The sequence below is a fragment of the Ovis aries genome, chromosome 17, assembly GCF_016772045.2.
Source record: "Ovis aries strain OAR_USU_Benz2616 breed Rambouillet chromosome 17, ARS-UI_Ramb_v3.0, whole genome shotgun sequence".
NCBI lineage: Eukaryota > Metazoa > Chordata > Mammalia > Artiodactyla > Bovidae > Ovis > Ovis aries.
The window spans coordinates 65,625,068-65,642,539 of NC_056070.1; the positions used below are offsets into that span (position 1 = coordinate 65,625,068).

General features: G+C 42.3%; 1 protein-coding gene across 10 annotated transcripts in view; it reads left to right on the plus strand.

Annotated features, from left to right (window-relative positions):
• GRK3 (G protein-coupled receptor kinase 3) overlaps positions 1–17,472 on the plus strand; it is a 116,529-nt gene that overhangs the window by 45,081 nt on the left and 53,976 nt on the right. For 7 of the 10 annotated variants that reach the window (XR_006056723.2, XM_060400833.1, XM_042234748.2 and 4 more), the window contains 2 exons: positions 5,762–5,835; positions 17,317–17,418. Coding sequence is in view for 9 of the 10 variants with exons in the window: in XM_060400833.1 (XP_060256816.1) it covers positions 5,762–5,835; positions 17,317–17,418 (176 nt within the window). In the remaining variant the exon portion in view is untranslated. The remainder of the gene's footprint in view (positions 1–5,761; positions 5,836–17,316; positions 17,419–17,472) is intronic. The other 3 variants (XM_042234747.2, XM_060400835.1, XM_060400836.1) reach the window with 2 other exon arrangements.

Sequence of the window (17,472 nt, forward strand, 5' to 3'; positions counted from 1 at the left end):
TCTAACTCCATCAGTCCATCTACGGTTTTTGTGCTAAGGAAGAGCTTCCCCTTTCCCTTCTCCCGCTTCCCTCCATTGTGGAGTCACAGCCCAGGTTCCCCTTGGTATCAGGATCAGTCTTCCCAGCCAACACAGTCATTCTTTCTCTTGACTGTTGATTCAGTGGCATAAGGAGTCCAAAACATTGTGTATTCTTCAAAGCGAATAAAGCTTCTGATTGCCAAAATCTGACATTATCAATCCTCTTAACTCTGCCCTTCTAGTAGTTGTGAAGTGGTATGTCAAAGAGATTTAATTTATATTTGCATGATAACCAGCAGTCATGGGCTTCTCAGGTGGTGCCAGTGGTAAATGGTGCCACGTAAATGGTAAAGTACGCCTGCCAATACAGGAGCTGTAAGAGATGCAGGTTTGATCACTGATTTGGGAAGATCTCCTGGAGGAGGGCATGGCAACCCGCTCCAGGATTCTTTCCTGCAGAATCTCATGGAGAGAGGAGCCTGGTGGGCTGCAGTCCACAGTTCAGACGCCACTGAAACCACTTAGGGTGCACACACAACAGCATTGAACCCTTTTCATGCTCTTTTTGTCTATTCATATTTTTTCCTTTGTGAAGTGTTCAAATTTCTTTGCCCATTCTTTTATTGGGTTGTTTCCTTTTAAAAATTAATTTGTAAGAGGTTTTTTTTTTTAATGTATGTATAAACTGAATATAGGCGTTTTTCAGATTTAAGTTTCTTTCTTCTCCCATTTTGATATAAGTTTTAAGTTTTTTCTTAGCACCTTTTTTTTTTTTAAGACTTCCTTTTTCCCATAAATTGCTTTGCTGTCTTTGTTGAAAATAAGTTGACCACGTATGAGTTGAGTGTGTTTCTGGATCCTCTGTTGTGTCTCACTGATTTAGTCTTATGCCAGTACCACACTGTTAATTACCTTGGCTGTATAGTGAATCAGTCTTGAAATTAGGCCGTGTACGTCCTTGAACTTTTTCTTCTTTCTCAAGATGCTTTGAGTAGTCTAGGTTTTTTGCATTTCCATATCCATTTTAGAATCAGCTTGTCAGTTTCATTAAAAAGCCTGTGATCGGGAATTATGATTGGGATTACATTGACCCCATAGATCAATCAGTTTGGGGAGAATTAATATCTGAGCAATACTGAGTCTTCCAATCCATATATCTTTCCATTTATTTAGATCTTCTTTAATATCTTTCAGTGATATTTTGCAGTTTTCCACATAGTGGCCTTGAATAGCTCTTATTTATTTATTCCTAAATATTGGTTATTTTTTGACGTTAGCACAAATGGACTTGTTTCAAAGTTCCATTTTAAAACTGTGTTATGTAAGTATATCTAATGTCATTGATTCTTAGCTAATGACCTTGTATTTTATGAGCTTCCTAAATTCACTTACATATTCTAGTAGCTATTTTGTCGGAGAAGGCAGTGGCACCCCACTCCAGTACTCTTGTCTGGAAAATCCCATGGATGGAGGAGCCTGGTAGGCTGCAGTCCGTGGGGTCCGCGAAGAGTCGGACACGACTGAGCGACTTCACTCTCACTTTTCCCTTTCATGCATTGGAGAAGGAAATGGCAACCCACTCCAGTGTTCTTGCCTGGAGAATCCCAGGGACGGGGGAGCCTGGTGGGCTGCCGTCTATGGGGTCTCACAGAGTCAGACACGACTGAAGCGACTCAGCAGCAGCAGCAGCTATTTTGTAGCTAGGATTTGTTACATAGTTAGCTAGGTTGTCTAGGAATAAAAGTAGTTTTAACTTTTCAATTTGGATAACTTTTATTTCATTCTCTTGCTGCACTGGCAAAGACCTCTGATACAGTATTGAATAGAAGGTGTGAGCTTAGGCCTTCTGGCCTTTTCTAATTTGAAATGCTTTGTACTCTATTCATCCTACAGCTCAGAGAGGTCTTGACAGTCTGTTCTGTCTTTGGTCTCAGCACCACATTTAATTCCTCTATATCATTTACTATACATTAAAATTATTTTATTTGTTTACTACTTTGCTGTCTGCCCCTTACATCAACCAGTAAGTCTCTTACGAGAGGAACTCTGCCTTCACCAACATATAGCACAGTGACCCTTAGTAGTCACAGGAAATGCTTGTCAAATCAGTGCACTTCGGTGGAAACTTGGAGCAGTTAAGCAGTCTCTCCTCCTTGCCAGTGTTTGAACTCCCTTGATAAAGCCCGAGACAAGTATCATTTCTTTTGTTGTTGGGGGAGGGGGGTGCTGGGTCTTTGTTGCTGCGCGGGCTTTTCTCTAGTTGGGGCAAGTGGGGTCTGCTCTCTAGCTGCGGTACACGGCCTTCTCGTTGCACTGGCTCTTCCTTGTTGCGAAACATGGGTTCGAGGGTGCATGGGCTTCATAGTTGCAGCCCCCAGGCTCCAGAGCACAGGCTCAGTAGTTGCGGCACATGAGCTTAGTTGTTCCATGGCACGTGGAGTCTTCCCAGACCAGGGATGGAAGCCATGTCTCCTGCACTGGCGGGAGGATTCGTTACCACTGAGCTGCCAGGGAAGCCCCAAGCATTATTTCTTAGAAAACTCTTCCATGTTTCTCTTTCCTTTTTAAAAATTTTTTTAGGAGGCTAAATTTTAATTTCCTATATAAACCACTTATATTTAATATTTCAAGTTTTTAATTGATGTTTTATAAAAGATAATACAATTCTTTCTCGTGATTTTTGCAGAATATTTTGGTGGGACATTGGGATAGTTTGCCTTTCTTGGATGTCACATACACTCGGAAGTTAATCGGTATCCAGACAGTTTGCAGTGGTTCAAATATAGAAACAAGGGTAAACACATTCCACAGTTATCTAGGAAGCAGGTGTTGGGCCACAGTTTTTTATTCTTTGAAATCTGGAGAAATCACACTGATGAAGCAAACCAGCTAGGCAAATTATTTTCTTAATTTTTCCTTTTAGCTTTTGTTCTAATCAGTAGCGTTTCTCTTTTTAAAAAATGTAATTTAAGTCTAATGAAGGTAAATTGCTTCTAGCCTGGAACACAGTGATCTAGGATTTATCCTAAAGGCAAAATATCAAAATATCTTTCTTCTGGCTGCTCCATTTTAGCAGCTGCTATGATAGAAAGTAGCACTTAAGTTTACATACAGACAGGAGGGAAATACTGTCCCCTACATACAATATTAAAATAATTCTTTGCAGCTTCCCTGGTGTCTCAGTGGTAAAGAATCTGCCAGCCACTGCAGAGGACAAGGTTCGATCCCTGGTCCAGGAAGATCCCACGTGCCACGGAGCAACTAAGCCCGTGTGCCACAGTACTGAGCCCTTGTGCCCCAGAGTCTGTGCCCTGCAACAGAAGAAACCACAGCAACAAGAAGCCCTCGCACTGCAGCTAGAGAGTAGCCCCTGCTTGCCACAACTAGAGAAACGTCTGTGCAGCAGCAAAGACCCAGTGCAGCCAAAAATAAATGAATAAATAAATAAATCAAAAAAGCTTCTTTGGCTTACCGTATACACTGACGATGGAAGTTGCCTTAAAGTGGGTGACAGCATATTCAATTGGTTGCTTATTCATTCAGCTCCTCTCTCCGGCCCCTTCCTCCTTTCTTTCCTCTCCTCTCCAATTTACGAATGGGCGTTGCAGCAGTCCTCTGGGGATGACGAAGAGAGTAAGCAGACCAACATGCAGTGAGGGTTTAGAGGACCCAGACAACCCTGTCAGCCAACTCAACTGCCTTCTTACTCGGTTTAATGAAACACTTCACCTTATACACTGTTGGTTTTTTTTCTCCAAGTACCCTTGAAACATTCACCTAGAAGGACCAAATTTGGTCCAATTTTGGTCCAAAACCAAATTTCAGTAAACTTTACAGTGTTGAAATCCTATCGAATGTGTTCTCTGACCACAGCAGAATTAAACAGAAATCGATATCCCCAAAAATACCTTAAAAAAATCCAAATATCCGAAAATTGCACGTTTCTGAAGGTGCAGTCATTCTGAATGACTCAGGAGTCAAAGGTGACATGACAAGGGAAATGTAAAGTTACTTTGAGAGGAATGAGAACAGAAAGATGACCTTACTCTTACTTTACCCTACTCTAAACTAATATGTTTAAAATAAACATATTAACATGAGAATCAGTGGAGAACGGCATCTTCAACTCTTCCTATTTGGCTCCTTCTTGAACTCCCCGCTTCCTTCATGTGTTAGCCCCGCCAGCCCCGCTGCAGTTGACAAGGTGGCCAAGGAGGGCGGCCGTGCTCCTGCTTGCGGTCTGCACTCAGCCCTCATTACTCTGGCCTTGCCTATGTAACCAAGTAGTTCAGATACTTTTCTTCTAGTTCCAGTGAACAAACATTGACCATTTTCAAAGGTCATGTTCCTGGAACCATGGAGGGGAATCTACAGGGCAGTAACAGACACGCTCAAGTCATATTACTCTTACGTTAACTTGAATGAAAACCATGTCAAAGCTGCTTCCTTCCAGCTCTCTCCTGCCTGGGGAGTTCTGGTCTAACCCTCACCCAACATTTTAACTTTTTGTGAATGTTTCTTCATTTCCCACTCCTCCTGCACCCCAACCCGTGACTTCTGTTTCTCCTAGCGATCCTTTAATTGTTTGGACCTTCTCATTGTTTTTGACTTTTTGTAAACTTCCGGAGAAGGCAACAGCAACCCACTCCAGTACTCTTGCCTGGAAAATCCCATGGACGGAGGAGCCTGGTGGGCTGCAGTCCATGGGGTCGCGAAGAGTCAGACACGACTGAGTGACTTCACCTTCACTTTTCACTTTCATACATTGGAGAAGGTAATGGCAACCCACTCCAGTGTTCTTGCCTGGAGAATCCCAGGCACGAGGGAGCCTGATGGGCTGCTGTCTGTGGGGTCACACAGAGTCAGACACAACCGAAGTGACTTAGCAGCAGCAGCATCAGCCTTCCCATATCTCTACCCTTGGTCAGCCTGTCCTGTCCAGCCTCTATCATTCGCTGAGACTTGATTAGGCGAGAGGCACGGACTGGGTTTGGTACAGGATGGGAGCTTGTAAGTCAGATAATTAACCGGAGTGTGCTAAGTGCTTTGACTTGTTGGAAGGGCTGTGCAAACAAACATTCATTCAACAAATATTTATTTGCCTTCCACTGTATAGTGGGCTATGCAATGGGGGTGGTATCCTGGGCAGCAGGTCGTGATGGCTTGAAGATGAGGCATGGGGGTGTGAAGGGGAAAAGCATGATCTGGAGATGGACGATGGACGATCCACTCAGGCTGAAGGTGTTTGGTGGGGACCTGGCAGGACTTGAACTAACATGCGGTGGAAGATCAGGGAGGTCCTTTGGTTTTGCTTTCTTTTGAAGGGCGTTTAGTTCTGCTTCAGTGAGCATGTGATCTATTAGATTCCTGGTGACTCTTACCAACACCTCTGTACTACCCTTATCTCTGATTTCTTTGATTTATCTTATGTTCTCGGTAGTGACCAGTGGCGCTGAGTGGTGGTGACCACTTGCACTGTTAATTGTGCATTTTTTAAAAGTGGGAGGGGGGTTGCCAAGAGAGAATGAACCCCAATGCAAGAGCCAGATGTATGATACTCTTATCTAACCCGGATTATTTTCTTGTAGGCATTAGGCATTAAGTAGCCTCTTAAAACCTTTTAAAATTTCTTTTTTAATGTAGGAGAGCAAGAGGTTGAAACTAATGAATTTGAAAACACCCTGTGGGATCAAGTTTCCATCCATTGCCCACCCTGAAATTTTTTATTCTCTTTCTTTAGGTTTCTTGCTATTTAAAGATTTTTGTTTGAATGAAATTAATGAAGCTGTACCTCAGGTGAAGTTTTATGAAGAGGTAAGAAGTTGACTGTTTTATCAATGCTTTTATTTTAAAAGCATATTTAAACTGTTCTTTGGAAAATATTAAGACTTCTAGATAGTACAAATATTTAGGAATATTTAGAAATTCATTGAAAGTAATTAGTAGTATAAGATATAATATATAGTTTATTAGAGATGCAGGCACCAACTATAAAAAACATATCTTTAAAACTCCATAGTGTTCTAGGGTCAGTGAGGAATAGTTGGACTAAAATTCCAGAGGAAGACGACAGAGCATTCTCACCCATTTTACTTTCTGCAGAAGCTTGCAGATTCTGGAGACAGAAGCTGAGGTAGAGGGCTGCTATTGGGTAAAAGAATAGCTAGCAAAGTTTTATGGTCACACATTACTGGAGTGACAAATCAGAGACTTGTGGGAGAGAGAGGCCTCAAGCCCACAGCACGTTTTCCCAGCAGAACATTGGGAGGGGCTGAAGAGATGGGCCAGGAGCTTCTGAAAGACACATTGAAACCTCTCACAGCCTTGCAGGATTACATATTTAAATATGCACCTGCTGTGGCATGAATCTAAAAACAGAACAGGCAGGAGATGAAAACCCCACTGAAGATCCAGAACCACTTATCACCTGGGACATTGGTTGGTCATAGGTGTGGTGAGCAGATGAGAATCCAAGTTTGGCCCCTGGCAGGAGGCTGTTTCTGGGAGACAGAAAAACCAGAAAAGGTTTCTGGGTCTGGAATAAAGAACAGATGAGACTGGAGGGGCCCCCAAAGCATGATGAGTCCCTTTGTCAAGATGTATGCCAAGTTTTGAAGCTTGAATGGGACAGGGGCTGAAGAGCCATCCTGAAGACTTCTTAAGGGCAGAACCAGGTTCAATGTGGAGGAGACAGAGATTTCACTGAACTCCAGGGAGGGCCAGGCCTTAGGAATGGGGGTGAACCAGAGGCAGACTGATAGCTTAAGGTGAACGTGTTGGATTCATGATCTCCAAAGAAGATTTAGCTTTGGGACCAGGGACCAGGCTTGATCACTCAAGAGGTTTTGTGTAGCAGAGTTTTATTAAAGTAAGAAAAGGAACAGAGAAAGCTTCTGACACAGACATCAGAAGGGGGATGGAGAGTGCCCCCCTCATTGTCCTAAGCAAGGGAGTTATATACTGTTTAATTGGTTGTTCAGTTCAGTTCAGTTGCTCAGTCGTGTCCGACTCTTTGTGACCCCATGAACGCCAGGCCTCCCTGTCCATCACCAACTCCCAGAGTTTACCCAAACTGGTGTCCACTGAGTCGGTGATGTCATCCAACCATCTCATCCTCTGTTATTACAATAAATCGAAAGAATGTCTCAAGGTTGTAAAGATCTTACTAGACCTACTCCCACAGTTTACATTTTAAGATGACAGGATTAGAACTAACAATAGAAAGATCTTACCAGACCCACTCCCATAATATACGTTTTAAGATAACAGGGTTTAGTCAAAAGGTTTTCAAGAAGGAGAAACTGTCCTCAAGCAGGACGCATTATTGTTCTATGGAGTTTAAACTGAGTTGTTCATTGTGGAGTCATCAGCTTAGGGCTTAAAGGAGAAAACATTTTCTATGGCTAAGACTAAGGAACATAGAGAAAGAGAAGGGGTGATAGTCCTTTCCTCCTCCGGGAGAACCCCGGACCCCTTTCTGCTCCTTGGGGACCCCAGGCGTCTTATCAGCCTGCCTAGGAACTGACTGACTGTCGCAAGACTGAGTCCTACACAAATGGCAGCCCAGACCAGCTCAGCTCAGCTCCTTGTTGAGCAGTGAACTCCCTCCCTGCCTGCGCAGCAGAGAGCAAGGGGAGCCCTCTGTCTCTTTTCTAGGTGGAAAAGAGCAATACTTAGAGCCTCTCCAGCGCTCACCATACAGTAAAAACAGTATGACACATGACTTATAAACACGGCAATAGAATCAGGCCCACAGATGAGTCAGATACTGCAGTTAGCTGCCAAGTACCTAAAATAACCGTAAATAATATGTTTAAGACAACAGAGGAAAAGTTGGACAAAATAATTAGATGGAGGGATAGAGAGTTTCGGCATAATTTGAATTTATTGTGGAAAAACCAAGCAGATATTCTAGAAAATAAAGTACAGTATTTAAATTAGAACCCAGTGGCTAGAACCAATAGCAGATTGTCACAATGAAAGACAGGATTAATGAATGGGAGGCAGTTCAGTAGATCATCTCAAACTGAAACGCAGGGGGAAAAAAAAAAAAACTATAAGAAAGAAAGAAGGGCATTAAAGACAAGTGAGGTGTACTTAAAAAGGTCTTTGTAGAGGTGGAGTCCCAGGAAGGGAGGAGGGAGAATGGGGCAGAAGCAATACTTGAGGATATAATACTGTTACAAAATGATGAAAGACAGCAGCTTAAACACATAGAAAACCCCAAGCAGGATGACTACAAAGGAAACATATCTTTGCTCATCAATATAAGACTCTGAAATCCCATGACAGAAAATTTTAAAAGCAGCCAGAGGTTAGAAAAAGACACCTCGTTTTTAAAGGGGCAGTAATATGGGCTTCCCTGGTGGCTCAGAGGTTAAAGCATCTGCCTGCAATGCGGGAGACCCAGGTTCGATCTCTGGGTTGGGAAGATCCCCTGGAGAAGGAAATGGCGACCCACTCCCGTATTCTTGCCTGGGAAATCCCATGGATGGAAGGGCCTGCTGGATTACAGTCCACAGGGTCGCAAAGAGTCAGACACAACTGAGCGGCTTTGCTCAATGTAACCAACACAACTATGACATCTTAAACGATTAAGAAAAAAGAAAGACAATAAAATGGCAATCTTTAATGAGAGAGAAAAGCTGCCAACCTAAAATTATTTTCCCAGCCTAAACTTCCTTAAAAAATGAAGATGAAATAAAGATGGTTTTGGACAGAAACCAAGAGACTTTGTCAGTAGTGGAACTGCATTACCATCAGTATTAAAGGGAGCTACTTCAAGCAGAAGGGAAATTATCCTAGATGGAAGTGCAAGAAGGAATAAAAGACATCATAAAGGGTAAATATGCATGTGAAATATACACGTTGACCATATAAAACTATTATATGTTCTTAGGGTTTAAAGTGTGTGTAAAATGTATGAGAGTATCACAAAAGGCAGGAAAAGGGTTAATAAAGGTAAAGTGTTTTAAGATTCTAGGATTATTGGGGACAGTAAAAGTAATAATTTGCATTGACTTGTAAAGAATGCCTATTGTAACCTCTTAAGGTAACATTGAAGAGAATAAAATATGTGTATCTAGGAGGTTGAAATAGAGGGAATATGAAATAAACCAACATTGTATTAATCCAAAAAAAGAAAAAGAATAGAAGGTCGACATAAAGTAGGAGGTCAAATTGAAAACAAAGAGGAGGTGTGGTAGCTAAAAACCCGTTTATATAAATGATTATATTTAATATAAATGGACTAAATACTCCCAGTGAAAGACAGTTTGTCAGACTGGATATATAACCAAAACCATGTTATGTACTGTTGGTAAGTGGCATGCTTTATTTAAAGTATTTTACTTTACTTTTAAATTAAAATACAATTGCTATACAATATTGTGTAGGTTATAGGTGTACATTATAGCGATTCAGTGTTTAAGGAAGTAACATAGTTTAAACAGAAGGATGGAAGAGGCTTTGTAATATATATACTCACTGAAGCAAAGCTGGCATATTATGAGACAAAGTACTCAGCAATGCTACTTTGAGATAGAGATGATTTCATCATGATAGAGGAGGCAGTATCTTTGTCTTAAATCTGTATCTTACAAATAGCATAACTTTAAAATACATCAAGTAAAAATTGGCAGGGAGGTCAAAACAAAATAATTCTACAGTCTTCCTGGGACACACAGATACTTCAAGAGCTTGCAGAAACAAAAAGGCAAACATTAGTAAGGATAGAGACAATCTTAACACAGTTGATGTAACTGACATCCAGAATGCTGCTTTCAGCAAAAACAGTTGGTGTTCTTAAAAGTATGGAACATTTACTAAAATAGAACATATATGCTGGACCCTAAAGCAAGTTTCTGCAGATTTCAAGCTTGAAATTGTTCAGAGTATGTTTTCTGATCACAGTGGACTTAAGCGCAAATTTCACAACAGTGTTAAGAAATCCTTAGCTGTCTGGAAACAAATAGCTTCTAAATAATTTATGAGTCACAGAGGAAATTAAAATTGAAGTTAGGAAATATATTCATTAAAATACATTTTAGAGATGACATATGCTACTCTTATTAGCATGGTGTATCTTTACCCTAAAGCACTTGAAATGGTCCAGAGAAAGCATGGCATAATTAGGGGTGATGTTAGTAATCTTTGTACATTTGAAAATTGGAAGGATGTTCCTTTTTCCCCTGGTTTATTGATATACATGAAAACGTGATATTTTTCTACATTTTTTTATTGTATTAATGTATTTCCAGGAAGGATGATGAAATGGTGATGTATATTGGCATCACGTGAAAAAAAAAAACAGTAAGCTAAATCTGAAAGGGTTTCACTCAGTACAAAATAACTTTTTAATTTCAATCTGAATCAGGCATTTTATCTGTATGAGAATCACAGCTTGATCTGTCAAGAATTTTTTTTCTTTCCTGTGTTCTTAAAAGCTTCACCTCTTCAGTTTCAGCATGTACTCAGCTGCTCTGTTAATACAAAGCTGTGTCCTTCAGCAGATGAGACAGATGGCAGTCTACTGGGTCATTTCTTAAGCACTTCTCAGCAGTGTGGCGGTGACTCCTGCTGATGCGTCTCCACCTGAAACTAAACACTGGGCCTGCTCTTCCTTGGCTTGCTCCCCAGCGCCTCTATCCCAGGCTGTGTGATGGATCTGGCCTGTCAGATCATCTCCTCGGAGGAAAATGGTTCAGGGCTCCTGACCAACTTGCTCTGTGTTCTTCACAGCGTCATCCACCTTGGGGCTTCAAATACAGTTTTCTTAAGTCAGTACAGCCTCTTAAGACTGAGGTTATCAGAAAGTCTGACTCCTTGCTCTCATCAGCCCAGTGGATTCTCTAAGTTCTAGTTTATGGTCCTGGTCCCTGCTTGAAGCCGGGCAGTCGGTCTTGCTTTGCCCTCCCTGGGCTTCCTCAGCGAAAAATCAGGGTGATAGTAGTGTCTGTACTCAGGGTTGTCCCGTGTGTGTTCGGCACAAGAGCAGCACCTGGCATGTAGTTGACCTTGTTCCAGTTAGGCTAGAGGAAGCTTATAACAATATTTATATTACCCCTAGATTTAATCATAAATCATGGAAAATAGGAAGTATAACATCAGAGGTAAAGTTAGAGGGTTTTCGTTACTCATTCAGCCAGTATTTGTCAAACACTGATGCTCAGAAGTATTGTTGGGATGAGCGAGACAGACAAACTGTTTGCTCTCTGTGAGCTCCTATTTTTATTGAAACAGACAGTAAACAAGTGATAAATAAATAGGAAAGATATTAGGAAATAATGACTCGAAACAGACTCAAAGCTTACTGTGATATATTGTGATTTGGTGACTGCCTTAGATTGCTGGGTCGAAGCCTGAGGAAGTGCATTTTAGTGGAGTAATTTCAGATGTTGTGTTTATCCTTAGGGCATTCACTTAGTTTTTTGAATCTGTCAATTTATATTTTTCACCATGTCGGGTAAAATTCACCATTATAAAATGTTATTTCTACCTTAATCTCTTCTTGTCCTCTCCAGTCATATGGAGACTCCAGTCATATGTAAGCTTGATCTTTGGACATTGTCCTAGATATCACTGATGCCTGATTCAATTTGTCCCTAAATATATTTTTTTCCTTTCTATTCTTCAGATTAGAGAATTTCTACGGAGCTGTCTTCAAACTCACTGACTCTTTCAGTATCTCTCGTCTGTTGTTATGTCCATTCATTGAATTTTTTTTCAGATAGGATTTCCAACATGGCTTATTTCATAGTTATTGTCTGTCTGCTGCTATTTCCTAATTGGTTGTTCATTATATGCATATTTTCTGTGCCTCTTTTAGTATAGTTATAATGGCTGTTTTAAAATCCTTTTCTGGTAATTCCGATCTCTGAATTACCTTGGATAGGTCCTCACTGATCATCTGTTCTCTTGGGCATGACCCACATTTCCCTGTTTCTTCAAATATAGAATAGTTTTAGATTGTTCTTGTACATTGGTATTGTAGGTGCTCAAAACTGCTTTTCTGTAGGGTATTGAGAGAGATATATATAGTCTCAAGAGTTAATTTGGCTTACTCAGACGTGATGCTCTGTCTTCTCATGCAGTGGGTAGCAATTTAACCTTGTTCAGTTCTTTTAACCTGTGCTGGACTAATTTGGGTCTGTCGTGCTCACACATCATTGTGGGGTCCAGCAGAGATTTGGAGATTTTATGTGCAGAATTTTGGAGCTCTCCTCTGGCTCTTCATTTTTGGGAGTAGCCTCTCTACCTTTCCGGCTTCTGTTTGGTGCCCTTTCCCCGTAATCTGTGTGCTCTTGGTTAGTCTCCAGTGGCCCAGGGTAGCTGGGTTTTATAGATGCCCAGAATTGTTCCGTTAAGATTAGTTGCCTATTACTTGAATCAGGGCCTGGCTTGTGATGCATTTTGAATATCAGACCAATGGGTTTGGCTAACGAATTGAATGTAGGGGATGATGCGGACAGAGTAAGCAAAAGAGCAAAATCGATGATGATGACTGCTATTGTGGCTTAGGCAGCTGGGTGGTGGTGGTGGTGGTGGTTTAGTCACTAAGTCGTGTCCGACTCTTGCGACACCATGGACTGTAGCCTGCCAGGCTCCTCTGTCCATGGGATTCTCCAGGCAAGAATACTGGAGTGGGTTGCCATTTCCTTCTCTAGAAGCAGCTGGGAGGATGGTTTTACTCATTTTTGTGATTAAGAAGACTAGGGGAAGGGCATGATTGGCTGGAGTAGAGAGGATGTGGAAATATCCAATAGGTGGCTCAGTATCCAGACTCTGGAGCTCTGAGAGAGAAGTGAGTCCTGAAAACCCAGACTTAGTCATTGGAATAGAACTGGTGTTTGAAACTGTGCAACCGAATAGCTTTATCCAAGGAGAATATAGTGGATTAAAAAGGGGTGTCTTAGCACCGTGCTCAGAGGTGCTGCAGTGTTTAGAAGCCTGACAGCAGAGGAAGAATCACCAAGGGAGACTGGAGAGGAGGAGGCAGGGTGGCAAGCTCCCGGGGAGTGCAGACCCCAGAGGTCAGAGGAGATTCCAGAGCTCAGGGTGGCAAGCTCCCGGGGAGTGCAGACCCCAGAGGGCAGAGGAAGTCCCAGAGGTCAGAGGAGATTCCAGAGCTCAGGGTGGCAAGCTCCTGGGGAGTGCAGACCCCAGAGGTCAGAGGAGGTCCCAGAGGTCAGAGGAGATTCCAGAGCTCAGGGTGGCAAGCTCCTGGGAGTGCAGACCCCAGAGGTCAGAGGAGGTCCCAGAGGTCAGAGGAGATTCCAGAGGTCAGGGTGGCAAGCTCCTGTGGAGTGCAGACCCCAGAGGTCAGAGGAGGTCCCAGAGGTCAGAGGAGATTCCAGAGCTCAGAGTGGCAAGCTCCCGGGGAGTACAGATCCCAGAGGTCAGAGGAGATCCCAGAGGTCAGAAGAGATTCCAGAGCTCAGGGTGGCAAGCTCCTGGGGAGTACAGATCCCAGAGAGAGGTCAGAGGAGATCCCAGAGGTCAGAGGAGATTCCAGAGCTCAGGTTGGCAAGCTCCTGGGGAGTACAGATCCCAGAGAGAGTTCAGAGGAGGTCCCAGAGGTCAGAGGAGATTCCAGAGCTCAGAGTGGCAAGCTCCCGGGGAGTACAGATCCCAGAGAGAGTTCAGAGGAGGTCCCAGAGGTCAGAGGAGATTCCAGAGCTCAGAGTGGCAAGCTCCCGGGGAGTACAGATCCCAGAGGTCAGAGGAGGTCCCAGAGGTCAGAGGAGATTCCAGAGCTCAGGGTGGCAAGCTCCTGGGGAGTACAGATCCCAGAGAAAGTTCAGAGGAGATCCCAGAGGTCAGAGGAGATTCCAGAGCTCAGGGTGGCAAGCTCCCGGGGAGTACAGATCCCAGAGGTCAGAGCAGGTCCCAGAGGTTAGAGGAGATTCCAGAGCTCAGACGAGCCAGGAGTGCACCACTGAGCCGAACGCTGCTGGGGTGTTAGAAGCTGAGGACAGAAAGAGAGGCCCTTGACTGGGCAAGGCAGAGGCGGCTGTGACTTTGCTAGGCTGGAATGGCAGTGGGGCAGATGGGAGACAAAGAGAGGGGGCCCGTGACAGCTGTGGGCCAAAGGGTCTTGCTCTTAGGGTTCTACGTGTTTAGGCTACGTGCTGAGCTGTGAGCTTTGTAACCACCAAAGCAGAAAGGGGGGACCACACGGTCAGTGAATGTTCATCACTGGTGGTGATGCTTCTGTTCTGCTCTAAGGGCGACTTTCATCTTGAACCTGGGCCTCTGCCTACTCCATTCCCTGGACAACCTGCCTGCCAGAATTAGGGGTGACGTTTTCTCTGTGTATATTACGGTCAGAACATCCTGTCTAGAGCTAATTGATGGTTGACGGCATGTTTTTTAATTAGTGGTCTGACTGATAATAGAAAGTGAATTTTGAATTACAGCCCCAGATGCTTTAAGCTCTTGCTTTGCCTACTAAGAATTAACCTTTGCTGCTGTTCAAGTCGGAGTTTCTGAGGCACAAGGCACCCACTAGAGCCAGCACTGTGGCGGGCATGGTTTGTACAAGAAATCAGGATTTTCTGTGTAGTAAGTCTATCACAGTTCATAGGAAACTCCCGTTGAATCAGGTGTCAGCTTGCTTTACAGGCCCCAGAACATAGACTTAGGTTTCCTTACCTTTGTGTTTGAGGGTAATAATTCCATGAAGACTTAGTCTTCCTAGAGCCTATTTGTATGTTTAGGCAGAAACATTTGCCTTTGGTTCACTGAGAGTCCATCCTAGCATTCTGACATTAATTTTTGGACCTTACTAAAACCAAACAATACAACAAAAGAAATCAGCCAAGCCAGAGTGCTTTGTTTATTTTCTGGCTCTCCTTCAGATTTCGGCTTCTAGCTTCTGTTTCCTTGCAGCTGCCATATTTGCGTCTGGGATGGTGTTTGAACCTTGTAGACATGTTCTCCTGAATTAACTTAGGCTGGTTAAGCCCAGGTCCTTTGGTTATGCCAACATTGCTGGATTGCTTCTTCATTAAAAAAGTGTTTTCCTTCTGGAGAAAAACATAATTTGAAAAGATCCATATACCCCTATGTTCACAGCAGCACTGTTTATAATAGCTAAGACATGGAAGCAACCTAGATGTCTATCAACAGATGAATGGATAAAGATGTGGTCTGTATATACAACGAAATATTACTCAGTCATAAGAAGAAAATAATGCCACTTGCAGCAACATGGATGGGCCTAGGAGATGGTCACACTAAAGGGAAGCAAGCCAGGCCGAGAAAGACAAATACATGACGTCACTTATATGTGGAGTCTAAAAGCGAATGATTCAAATGAACTTATTTTCAAAGCAGAAGTAGGCTCACAGACGTAACAAACAAACTGTGGCTACCAAAGGGGAAGGGAGAGGGATCAGTTATGAGTTTGGGATTAAAGTATACACATTACTGCATATAAAATAGGTAACCAACAAGGACCTGCTGTATGGCACAGGGAACTCCACTCAATATGTTGTAATAATTTATTATGGAAGAGAATATACGAAGAATGCATATGTGTTTGTGTGTATATGTATATACACACATATATAAACTGAGTCACTGTTGTATATCTGAAACTAACAGGACATTATAAATCAACTATATTTCAATACATTTTTAAAATACTTTAAAAAAATTTTTTTAAGTGTTTTCCTGTTAGATGGAGTATCAGCCTCTCCTAGGCCTCCTTCCTTTATGTTTGATTTCAGTGTCTGCCCCAAGAAGACTGAATTCTAAGCCCAGGCAGTTATAGACTTGTGAATCTCAGCCGTCTCATTGATATTTAAGGACAATTAAGATGATCCCAGAAATTTCTCAGTGTGCGAAGCAGTTAGCCTGCATACACATACTATATATGCTTCATCTCTGTACATGCTCGTCTCCCTGCCGACTATGCCCTTTCATTATCGGAAATTCTCACAGGATTGACTGGTTTTGATTTCAAAACTTGTCAAAGTGAATGAAAGTTGTTCAGTCATGTCCGACTCTTTGCGACCCAATGGACTATATAGTCCTTGGAATTCTCCAGGCCAGAATACTGGAGTGGGTAACCTTTCCCTTCTCCAGGGGATCTTCCCAACCCAGAGATTGAACCCAGGTGTCCGGCATTGCAGGCGGATTCTTTACCAGCCGAGCTACAAGGGAAGCCCAAGAATACTGGAGTGGGTAGCCTATCCCTTCTCCAGAGGATCTTCCCAACCCAGGAATCGAACAGGGGTCTCCTGCATTGCAGGTGGATTCTTTACCAACTGAGCTATCAGGGAAGCCCTGTCAAGCTGAGACTATACAGTAAAAAGGTAGCTTTTATTTCTATTCAGTTTATATTCTCACCTCTAGGAGTGGTCAGCCCTACTCTGTAATCATAGCAGGATAAGAAGCACTCAGATATTATGAAAGTATAACAACTGGCTACTTGGTAGGAAAATTTTCTGTTTTTTCAGAAATGAGTCCTATGTACTTATTAGTCATTATATTAAAAATCTTCACTGCAGTCTTCGTACCAACTCCATATTTCATTTGTTTTCATTCTCTTCTTGTCTTTTAGATTTAACGTATTTCTGTAAAGGAGTAAAAACACTTTTCTGGTCTGAGAACTTTTGAGGTTAAAGTAATAGAGACCATGTCCTCACAAAGCGTATTTGCTAAGCCCATTTTATTATTTAGTGTATCTTAACACCTGTCAGGTTACTGTTTGAAGGAACCTTTCTGTTAATACTTTTAGAGTGCAGAGACAGTTCCAGTGTGAAAAACCAGTGCTTTTATCTATGATGAATGTCTTTCCAAAAGATTTAGTTGACTTTCAAAAATCTCTGCAGTAATCCTGACAGTTCATTATTATTTTTTCCTCCTGAGTTTTTTAACACTGTAGTCAAGTGAAAATGATCCCCATCATAACTCATAGAAATGGATTACTGCCAAGTTCAAATTATTTGTGCTTTGGAAAGGAGAATTGGCAAGAATGAATGGTCCATCGCTGCTATATCATAAGATAATTGTAACCATGGCAGTGTTTGTTTCCTAATATTGTGTTTCTAAATTTAAGCAACGAGGTTCATCATAGGAAAAAATCCATTCCTATGTCCCAAGTTGAATTTAAATTATTCCAGCGTCATTATTTCAACATTAGAAGTAGTTGTTTCCTGTGCACTGGCCAATTCAAGTAATTTGCTTGATCTCATGTGGAAGTGGTTTCTGCCAAGACGAGTAATATCTTTTAATAAAGTAAGTTTCTAGGAAGACAGCACCTAACAATCATAATTTATAACTGTCTAGATAAAAGAATATGAGAAGCTTGAGAATGAGGAGGATCGCCTTTGCAGAAGTCGACAAATCTATGACACTTACATCATGAAGGAGCTGCTGTCCTGTTCGCATGTGAGTGCTCTTCTTATTTCATTAACTCAGTGTGAGTGAATGAGACAGGCTCCA